This window comes from Pinus tabuliformis, chromosome 7, assembly GCF_031772625.1.
Source record: "Pinus tabuliformis cultivar Carrire ecotype Pingquan chromosome 7, CPIR1, whole genome shotgun sequence".
In the NCBI taxonomy this organism is placed as follows: Eukaryota; Viridiplantae; Streptophyta; class Pinopsida; order Pinales; family Pinaceae; genus Pinus; species Pinus tabuliformis.
In genome coordinates this window covers 677,350,913-677,363,089 of record NC_142293.1, presented here as the reverse complement: position 1 = coordinate 677,363,089, position 12,177 = coordinate 677,350,913, and the positions used below count along the sequence as shown (strand labels likewise).

General features: G+C 29.4%; 2 protein-coding genes across 2 annotated transcripts; both read left to right on the top strand.

Annotated features, from left to right (window-relative positions):
• The first annotated feature begins 4,786 nt into the window (after positions 1-4,786).
• Positions 4,787-5,485, top strand: LOC149249281 (uncharacterized). Its single transcript, XM_089452543.1, has one exon. It carries the CDS (start codon positions 4,787-4,789, stop codon positions 5,483-5,485), a length of 699 nt encoding a protein of 232 aa, XP_089308669.1.
• Positions 5,479-8,080, top strand: LOC149249280 (uncharacterized). Its single transcript, XM_089458666.1, has 4 exons — positions 5,479-5,610; positions 6,863-6,998; positions 7,106-7,313; positions 7,501-8,080. Exons 1-4 carry the CDS (start codon positions 5,553-5,555, stop codon positions 7,816-7,818), a joined length of 720 nt encoding a protein of 239 aa, XP_089314792.1. The 5' UTR covers positions 5,479-5,552; the 3' UTR covers positions 7,819-8,080.
• The last annotated feature ends 4,097 nt before the right edge of the window (positions 8,081-12,177 follow it).

The window sequence follows — 12,177 nt, the reverse complement described above, 5'->3', positions numbered from 1 at the left end:
ATGCTTAGAAATGATGGATGCAAGGTTGGAACATATATAGCTCCACCTATAGTTTAATCCTGCTCATCTTGGTTCTAATGTCAAAGGTATGGCACCTATCACCTCCTCATATTCTTGATTTTTTGAATGTTAGCTTACAATTTTTTGTTTTACAATATTGTAGTTGATACATTAATCATGTTAGAGTTGTTGAAACTCTTAGAATTTTGGACATATTACTTAATTGGTAGGTGGTCAAACATATCTAGTTTCTTTTTGGGAAGATAAAGACCACCTACTCAGTGACATGTTCAAGCTAGTTGATAATCTGATGTACCTAGTTTTCATGCTATTTTGAGGTAATCCAATATTAACTTACCAAAAATAAGTGGTTGGGAGAGCTCACTTGGAAAAGTATGTAAACATTTTATATAAAATATTATGAGGAATTTGGTTTGATCCCCTAGTCAAACGTGTCCACAATAGGGCTAGGTATGGTACACACAATGATTATAATGTTAGCAACTATAATCAATGAAATGAGTACGAGACCACCCAAACTGCCAATTTCACTAATAAAAAATAATAATAATTTTAAAGTAATGATTTATGAGTTTTCTGTGTTTTTTTTAGTTTTCTATTTTTTTTTTTTTTATGATACCAATTATCAAAACCACAATTGCAATTAATTCATTAAAAAACCAAAAACAAAAAAACCTTAGGATTACTATTAAAATCACTTTTCAATTTGAAGATAAGTTTTAAGATTTTCATTCACAATGATATCACTTGCCATGACAATGATTTCAAACAAGTAAAAAATTTAACCAGCCCCAAAAAAGTGCTAGATGTTTTTGACATTTTATTTTATTTTATTTTATTTAAAGGTTGGTTTTCATATTTTACTCTAATGAGTTTTTTAGGCTAGAAATTTCATTTTGATTTCGTAGATAAATAGTTATTCTAAAAGTGAAAAAGCCTATTTTATAGACATTTTTAATATTCATTTGTCTTCAACATTTATGACTTTTGGCTTTCTAATTTTATTTTTCTAATTAATTTTACAACTTTGTTTTCATTTTAAATAAAAATTATAAAAATAAATAAATCTATGTGTGTATGTATGTTATCATTCTGGTTTTCCCAAGGAGGGTGCCTATTAGCGAATGTTCCCTTTGCCTTGATATGATGCCATTTGACACGAAAGGGGGTTGTGGCTCCCACTATACTTAGTGCATTGCATGTGCGCTCCCACTATACTTAGTGCATTGCATGTGCTCTTGTCACTACATCGATCAACATGAAGTCGACACAAGGTTAAACGCCATTTGAATATTGCAAACGACATAGGGAGGTACAAGAGGACTCAACACACGAATTCTATCAGATTGTAAGATATTGAGGAAAAAAATGACAGTATATACCGCAAGCTTACTATTTTAGCTATGCGATTAGCCAACATCTCCTTCTCCTCATCTCCTTCTCCTCGATGAGGATTATGACTAGTCAATGCTGATCCCTAAAGATTTTGCTCAATAATTGTTATGACTCACTAGTTTTTTTTGCTTGCACCACTAGTAATCTTTTTTGTCTTCTTATGTGAATATTCATATGTCAAAGTTTGGCACAATCAACCTGCTTTTATAACTTTTTATTTACAAGATGCTCTAGTTAAACAAACGTGAGCCTTAACAATGGCAAAACTCTGAAACTTATGTTATCTTTGTAATCCTCATTTGATGTAATGTAAAATGCTTAACTTGAAAAAAATATATATCATCCTAATATTCTTTCTCCCTCATTTTTCTTTTAGTAAACCTAAAATTCTTTCTTGTCATTTATTCTCTTGAAATTTACAAAATATTTTTTTTCACATTTTCTATAAAAACAATTTATCTTTAATATTTTGAATAAAAATAAATTATATTTTCTTTTAAAAATGCAACTATCTTTTTTATCATTAAATTTAATAACTTTCAACTTATTATTAAAATCAACCTTTCATAACTAAAAAAAATATTTAAATACTAATTCATTTATAACATTGTAATTGGAAGATATTTTTACTTATCCATTAAAAAAACCTATATATTATTAGAAAATGTTAAAAAAAACATCAAATTTTATAAATAATTATTCTCCACTCATAAGAACGATGGACAAATTTACATTATTTGAAAGTGCGTAAGAAAGAAGCGCCAATAACAAATTTATCGATTTGTGGATCTAATCATTCTCCACTTATATGTGTGGATCTAATTATTCGGAAGCAATGAGCAAATTTGCATTGTTTGAAGGTGGTAAGTAAGAACGACTGAAAATTTGAACGGTGATAGGTTTGTGGATCTGGTGAAGCTTATTTATTTATAAAATAATAATAATTTTTTTAATAAATAAACTTCAATAAAAGTTAAATTAAACTATAAATTTATTATTTATTATTATTAAAAATAAAAATAAAAATAAATTTATTAATATAAAATATAATAATATTAAATTATGTAAAAATAAAAAATAAATAGATTTTTTATTTTAATTTTAAACAATTAAAATTATGTGGATTATTATTATCATTATTTAATTTTGAAGTCAAGCCTAAGTTAAAGAGTAAATTGGTGTATGAGACTCCCTTATTGGTATATGAATCATGGAAAATCTACTTTTATTTTTAAAAACTTGAAATTAAATATATAATTTTTAAGAAATTTCATTTTAAATGATTAAAAATAAAATATAAAAAAAATGTTTAAAATTTTTAATATAAAGAGTAGATTCAAATCATTTTAATGACTATATACTAATTTTTATATTTTTACTATAATTATATTATAATATATATATTTTTTACTCTAATTATATTAGCAGAAAATGAAAATAAATGTAAGTAGTTAAATGGTTTAATAAAAAAATTTACATAAATTTTAATATTTTTGGAATAAAAATAAAATAAAATATTTTTAATATTAAAAAATAATTGAGTCTATCTAAATCCTTTGGACTATATAGATATTTTTAATATTCTTTGTTTGATTGTATCAATAAAAAAAGAAAGTAAATGTGGGTGGTTAAATGATTAAAATCTAAAATGAATATTATAAATTTTAATATTATTTAAAAAATAAAATAATTTAAAAAATAAAAGAATAAAATGGTAAATAATTTTAAAAATGGTATAAAACAAATAAAAATAAATCCAAATTACGTTTGACTACATAGATATTTTTAATATTTATATATATAGTATTAATAAAAAATGAAAGTAAATATAAGTGGTTAGATTTTAATACAAATTACCTTTCACTGTGTGAATATAAAAAATAAAGTAAATGAAGTAGTTAAAAGATTAAAAATGCTAAAATAATAATGATATAGATTTTAATATTATTTAATAAAAAAAAATCAATTAGGTTGTCTTTTGTGATTGAGAAATATGCATGTTGTCCTCTTGACACACACCACACCATTGTCAATACTATATTGTTGACAAGTCATATACTCTTATCATTATCAATATCAGTGTCAATGTCACTGTTATGTAAGATTATTGTTACATGTTATTTTTGTGATCTAAATTTAATTTTTATAAATAATAATTTTAAATTTTATTATTATATAAAATAATAATAATATTTTTGTGATGAATTATATTTTTATAATAATTTTAAATATAAAATTTGAAAACTAAATATATGTTTATGATCTAAATATAAATTTAAGTAAAAATAATTGATGAATTCTTACTTTAAAATAAGTGAAAGGTTTATAGATGACATTTTTATGATCAAATTCAGAGATATTCTTATAATCTGCTATGACATACATTTAGGAATTTATAAATAGAATTTCTTTAATTTATATTTATGTTTTACATGAAATGTAGTAATGAAAATATGAACTAAGATTTTCATTTGGAGTTGTTTTTAGTGTGATTTTACTTTGTTAGAATTTTGTGGAAAATTTAAGGTAAAATCTTGATTTGTGTTATTTAAATTGGTTTTTTTTATTGTATATATAGATTCAACACCCTGAAAAATCTAGGACACTTCAATTGTGCAGAAGTTATCCATCAAAATTGTAATTTCAATAAATTCTTGCAAGATTTTAAAAAAATTAGACCAGAAAAACTCACTGGAAACACCTACCAGAAAAAATTCTAAAAAATCTCACTAAAAACCACTAAATTATTCTGTTCAATTTTATTCCACTTTCCAAAAAAAATCTCACTAACGACAAAATCGATTATTCTATTCATATATCCGATGATGATCGAACTTATAGTCTCACTAACGACAAAATCGATTATTCTATTCATATATCCGATGATGATCGAACTTATAGTGGAGTAGTTTTGATTCGCAATTTTTGTACGCATTAAAAATCAAATTTGAGAGCAGGACATGCAGACCGCGTTCGGATTTGAGAACGTCCCTCATCTCGACTCTCCACTCTCATTGATACAGAGAACGACGTATGGAGAAATTTTTTATTTTTACGATTTGACAGATGTGAGAGATGTGCCACACATAAATCCAAAAAAATTAAACCGACGAGAACTAAACCGCAGGACCAATGAAACTTAGGGATTAGTCAAACACAATCCACTGTCATGATCTTAGTCTATTCAATTTCAATTTCAAACCAACAGTCCACTCTAATGATCTAGCCCTTCAATTTCAATTTCAGATCAACAGTCTAGTGCAATATTCTATTTATTGGCAGCAAAGGTACTTGGATTTCATTGTAATCTAGTAGGAAGAGATCGTCTAGAGGCATTTTGTGAATTGGGTGTCAGAGTTCTTCAGTAGTTATGGCTCAAAAACAAGCGGAATCATCAGAGTTCGTAATGATGTCCAGGCCCATGAGTCAATCTGAAGAGAACTGGGCCAGGATGACCGACCTGGGAACGGGCATTAGTGCTTCAGTGATTGCCATGAGACGAGATGTTGAAGAACAGCATATAACAATGGCTGTTGGTAAGCTTATGGAGCACTATCCCCTGACAAGAGCTCAAATTGTGGAGAATAACAAAGGGAAGCTCTATCTCCAGGTGAACAATGGCCCTGTGAAGCCCACAGTCAGGGAGAAGTCATGGCCCAAGATAGATTCACCTGCAGGCCTTGCAGGGGTCTTAAAGCTTCCCCATGATGATGAGAATCATTCCTTGAGCCTTGCATTGCATCAGGTAATCCGGAACGAACTCAATGCTCCATTCCTGAACGAGGACAAGATGGCAGCTCATCCTCTTGCTGTCCTAGAAGTTCATTTTTACAAGGATTCTTCTTCAGGGCCACGGACAATTGCTGTGATCAGAATTCACAGTGGTGCATGTGATAAGCACTCTTGTTCTGTTATAGCGAAGCATTTTGTCAGTGCCCTGAATGCAGTTGTCGAAGGAAGAGAGCCAGAGTTTCCTGATGGCCCTGGAAGGCATGAACTTCTGTCTCCAATAGAGGATATGATACCTAAAGGCAAAGCAGACAAGGGTTTTTTTTTCAAAAGGCCTTGATGCTTTAGGCTATGCTCTGGACTCCAGAAAGTACTCTCTGCTACCATTCAGTCCAGAGTTCACCAAAATGCCCATCAAGGCTGGGTACATGTCTGACACTCTTACATACAGACTTGGAAAAGAAGGTAATCAATCTGTAACAATTTTCCTGGTTATTGTGTTCATTGCTTCTGTCATGTTCTGATTTTGATTTCATTTTTCTCTCTCTTCTTCTTTCCCTGATGATGCTCATGTGTTACAACGGCTCTGAATCTATCTTTTCGACCAAATTCACCCATGACATGCACTTAGTCCCATCAACTGGCCTGCTTAAGCAAGGTGAAATGGCCTTTGAACAAAGGTGGGGCTATGTAACACCCCCACCTTACCGTTGAACCAAGACCCATTTAAGGTTGCATTTGTTTTTGACAGAGCAAGTTAGTTTTCAAGTTTGCATTCATTTTTCTTATGACAGAATGGTAAACTACTGCAACCTATGCTTTGCCATGAAGAGAATAGGGCGTGGGAGAAGGGCTGTTTGAGTGATTCCCCTGTAGTGATTCACAAGTTCTATGTATGATTTTTAGGAGAGTTCAAGGTTTTTCTGATAGCCTTCCTGCCCACCCTCCACAGCAATATAACTAGTGTATGACATTGTTGAATTTCTTATAGATCATGTTATATTAGTAGATTCATTGAAATCACAAGTATATATTTTTTGATGACAGAAAATTTGTTAGCAGCCAATGTAAACCTCCCCGCCAAAATGAAAACGCTGATGTCTAATAAGCATGGCTCAGCTCAAAATGAAAAAGGAAAAAGTACTAAAGACCTATATATGATGTAATGGAATGCTTCCATCTTACTTGGCTTCTCAATTTCAGGATTTGTTTAGGTTTAAATATGCTTCTAACAGGTATCTTCCGAGATCCTCTTCCCCAACCTGCAATAAATGAGGTTTTGTGATTTACTCAAAATTTCTACCAATTGATAGTATCAAATGAATGAGCCATCAATGAGATCTAGAAAATGTAAATTGCATCACATATAGAAAGATCACGAAATTGACATGTTCAGGATAATTTTTTGAGCATGGGATTTACTTCATTTTGAAAGAAAATTTTGAGTGTAACGGATCGGCCATGCCTCTCAATCTGATGAGTTCATAGCTGCAGAACCATCGACTTGTCCCCACAAAGAATTCCTTCCAGTTTAGGTAACAAAGAAAATGGTGTATTCAGGAGCAACCCATACCAAAAATGGCCCTGGCAACTTTGCCCCTCCATTATTCTATCACAATTTTGAGTCTTTTTCTATTATGTGTGAACTTTGAAATTCTATTGCACCTTCTATTCTTGAATTTGCACTCAACGAGGATGAATTGCCTCTCCATGATAGGAACTGGTGCTTTCTTTGCTGCATGCGAGCGAGAGAATACATCACATGTTGCTGCCCTTTCTTCTGCATACTTACAAACAGCTGCTAACATCAAGGAAATGAAAGACAAGAAACTGAACCAGTTTTGCTTCACAGGGTAACATCACAACCATACCCTTCTTTTGGGCACTTTGAATCCTGTACATCTTATTGCCACAATGTGAATACCCATTGCATGGACTGAAGCTTTTGTGTACATGGCAGTATGCTGGACTGTAGACCTCACTTTGAGCCTCCACTACCAGAAACTGTCCTGGGAAACTACACAACAGGAATACTTCAGGGAACCCGAGTGAAGGATGATATATCCTTCTGGGATATGGCACGCTTACTATCATCAAAAGTAGAGAAGGACATCAGCAAACATAAGCACTTTTCCGAGTTACCAGTCATAGCTATGCTTGCTGGACAGGTGAAAACTAGGCTTCCCTCAATTCCAAAGTTGGCAATGTTGTTTTTCCAGGAAATTTTCAGTATTTTTGGTGAATCACTCTGAGTTTTGCACTTTTTTATGGCTCTTAATAAATCAGGGGTTAAGAGGGATTTATGCTAGTCAATATTTTGGATTAAATCATACTGGTGAATGAATGTGAATGCAGTTGCTCAAGCATCCTAATCTAGCTCCAAGCTCTTCTAAGAGATCTGGGCTGTTTACAATATACTTCGGAGAGCCAGCAGAATCAATTTGGAAGGATGCAAAATCTCTGAATGTGGCTGGAGGCTTAGGGCCACTGGCAAGTATGCATTCAGTGGGTCCTTGCCTCTGTCCGTGCGAGTATATGATTGAAGGACCAGATGGGCCAGAGTTATGCATCTCCTTTACATTTGCTACACCTGTGTACAGCAAAGATCAAATGCACTGCTTTGCCACCTCTGTTCTTGAATTGCTGTCCTCGGAATCTTCAAAATCTCGCTGAAATCTCTGTCACTCTGTCCAAAACCAGAAAAATAATGACATGGGCCTCTTACCGAAGGCCCTAATCTGGTCTTTGTCGTCGAGGGAACATGTCAATAGTTAATATGGTTTCGAGTTCCAGTTTGATCAGAATTATCAGCGAGGGATCGATTTTGGATCAAGCTCATGTTAATTCAAGTATATGGCCCCTCCTATGTCCCGTTTCTGCTTCTGCGATCATTGCTGATCGAGAGCTTACATATAAATAATGTGTTTTTGTTGAATTTTTTTGCCTTTTATTTGTTTTGGCGTGAAGAGTTCAGAACTTCCCAACATACCTTACAGGAATACTGAGTTGACAAACACAAAGGGTAAACAATCAGGAAAAGAAAGCCTTTTTGGAGGCTATAACAGAAAGATTACAGGGCCAATAACAAAAAGGATGCATGTATGTGATTGTACTTCTGAGACATATAAGGAAGCTTTAAGTGGAAAACTACTTAAAAATATATAAACTTAAGAATACTGAGTTGACAAACACAAAGGGTAAACAATCAGGAAAAGAAAGCCTTTTTGGAGGCTATAACAGAAAGATTACAGGGCCAATAACAAAAAGGATGCATGTATGTGATTGTACTTCTGAGACATATAAGGAAGCTTTAAGTGGAAAACTACTTAAAAATATATAAACTTAAAGTAATTGATTATGTTACATTGATTAGAATTTTTTTTTTAATGTTTTTTTTTCCTGTTTAATAATTTTTAGGTATTTAATAGGTTAGTATTCATTTTAAATTTAAATTTATTTAAAATTGAGAAGATTCATTTTTTGCAAGGCTGTAAATTTTTGTATATAGAAATGTTTTACGATTTAGCATGAATAAATGTTTTAAATTAATTTCATTTCCATTCCATACTGTAGTAAAATATTAAAATATTAAATGACATGTTTTAGTAAAATTAATATCAATTTCATTTAGATTATATACTTGGCATAGTGCGTCGTGTCGTGATTTATTATATTAAAAAATAATACTAAAATATAAACAATAAAATAATAATAAAAATAGTATATATATATATATATATGTTTTTATAGATATTAATTTATAATAAACATTAAAATACACTTATTACATGATTTATTTCACATTATTAAAATTAAAAAAGAAAAACATAAAACTCATTACATTATAATTTTATTTTAAATTATTATTGTTATATATATATAAAATCATGGAACACCAATCTTAATTATAGAGATTTATTTTTACTTTGCTATGGAGATTCTTATTTTATAAATAGGATTTGTTAGAATATTATGAGTCAATATCATAGCTTATCAATACCATGTGGCAAAAAAACCAAAACTCACTTCATATTTGTTGATATGGCATTCTTCTAGTTAACCATTTTAATTAAAAGGGAAAAAATGACATAACTACTTTGGAAATATATCTTAACCTTTGATTTGTGTATTATTATGAATATTCTAGAATATTTGATGGAGATCAAATCTCTACCATCCAACTAATAATTATTAATAAATAAATTAAAATTATAAAAACCCTATTCCAAAATAGAAATGCATGTGACATAATTAGGATCTATTTTACCATTTAAATTAAAACAATATTTTATATTTATAATCATTAACTTCATATTTAAATTTAATTAATAACCATTTAAAAACTTAATACCGATAATAAACTCTTTTTCTAAGATATATATATATATATATATATATATATATATATATATATATATATAACGTGTCAAAAAAAATACATATTAAAATTTTAAAAAGATTAAGAATAAGAATATTTCTATATATAGATGTGAAATTTATAAAAATAAAAATAATATTATTAAGAATTAACATAAATCTATATTAAGTCAATAGCTACCAAGTATTAAGGGGACCAACCTTTCTTCAAATTTTACATTAAATACTAGGTTTGTATCTTGTGAAATTTGCTCCCTCTAGGCTCTTTATATATCCAAAGGTTATTAATAAAATTACAAACAATTCCTCTCCAAAATTTATAATACCCATATCACATTAAAAGGAATTTAAATAATGATGATTCATATTGATCGCTATGATATTTCAAAACTTCACATTTAAATAACATAATAGTGTAGATTTCAAGTTTCGAATCCCTGTATTTCATATATGAAATACAAAGATTCGAAACTTGAAACTTCACATTTAAATTTACTTAAAAACATTATCTATATATATTACACAAAATCAACTTCTTCAAAATCGAACTTGAAATTTTGGGATCCCTAACCCCAAGGGCATCCAAGAGATTTGACTTCCAGACCTCCAAATTGGCAATGTACTTAGCAACATGAACTCGACCAATTGAGCTATCCATTGGTACTATTATATATATGCAACTATATGTATTATGAGGGTTTTAATTGAGTTCGAAATAAGAATATTTTTATATATAGAGATGTTAAATTTATATATAATATATATAAAATTATGAAGAAGTAGCATGGATCCATTTTAATCTTGAATCTATGAAGTAGTGAGAGGAATTAAATCTCTTGCAGGGCAAACCTTTCTTTAAGTTTTGCACTCAAAAAGTGAAGTGACTGTTTTCTATTTTTCTGGGTAAGAAGCTTAATAGATCTAAGGTTAAAATAATTTTTTTAATAATTTAAAATTGAAAAATTACTCAATAATATATAACTTTTGTAATATACCCATCCTATAACTCTTATATATATATATATATATATATATATATATATATATTTTAACATGATTATTCATTATTTAAATATATAAGATTCTTGTGAATTTATGAAGTTTATTGTCACAAAACTAGTGCACCTATATACATTAAATGGATGATACACATAGATATGCATCAATCCATAATAAGTATGAAACCACTTACACACACTCTACTATGAAGATTCTTAGTCTATAAATAGACTTTGTTACAATATCATGGGCCAATATTATGACTTAGCAATACTACATGCCCAATAACCATAACCCATTTCATATGACACTTGTTCAAGTGGGATTTTTCTTAATAAAATAAATTTCAACAATGTTTCTCATAATCATGTCTCTCTCAAAGAATCAATCTCCATGGGGGAGACAACAACCATTCTTCCCAACTAGCCAAGACAATTACAACATCACTAGCAATTAAATCTCTTGAAGTGCAAACCTTTTCTTAAGTTTTGCACTCAAAAAGTGGCGTGACAATTTTTTATTTTTCTAGGCAAGGAACTTGATAGATCTAAGGTTAAATTAATTTTAATCATTTAAAATTTAAAAATGACTCAACAATATATAACTTTTGTAATATACCCATCCTCTAACTCTTAAATTTTCTATGAGCATATGCAACTATATATATATATATATATAACATGATTATTCAATATTTAAATATATTGGATTCTTGTGAATTTATGAAGTTTATTGTCAAAAAACTAGTGCACCTATATACATTAGATGGATGATACACATAGATTTGCATCAATCCATAATAAGTATCAAACTACTTACACACACTCTACTATGGATATTCTTAGTCTATAAATAGACTTTGTTATAATATCATGGGCCAATATTATGACTTACCAATACTACATGCCCAATAACCATAACTCATTTCATATGACACTTGTTCATATGAGATTTTTCTTAACAAAATAAATTACAACAATGTTTCTCATAATCATGTCTCTCTCAAAGAATTAACCTGGGTGGGGGAGACAACAACCATTCTTCCCAACTAGCCAAGATAATTACAACATCATGAGCAAATAAATCTCTTGAAGTGCAAGCCTTTCCTTAAGTTTTGCACTAAAAAAGTGACTATCCGTTTTTTATTTTTTGGGTAAGGAACTTGATAGATCTAAGGTTAAAATAGTTTTTTTGATCATTTAAAATTGAAAAATTACTCAATAATATATAACTTTTGTAATATACCCATCATCTAACTCTTAAATTTTCAATTAGCATATATATATATAATTTTAACATGATTATTCAATATTTAAATATATAGGATTCTTGTGAATTTATGAAGTTTATTGTCACAAAACTAGTACACCTATATATATTAAATGAATGATACACATAGATATGCATCAATCCATAATAAGTATCAAACCACTTACACACACTCTATTATGGAGATTCTTAATCTATAAATATATTTTGTTACAATATCATGGGCCAATATTATGACTTACCAATACTACATGCCTAATAAGCATAACTCATTTCATATAACACTTGTTCATATGAGATTTTTCTTAATAAAATAATTTTCAACAATGCTTCTCATAATCATATCTCTCTCAAAAAAATTAAACTAAATAAGGAAGACAACAACCA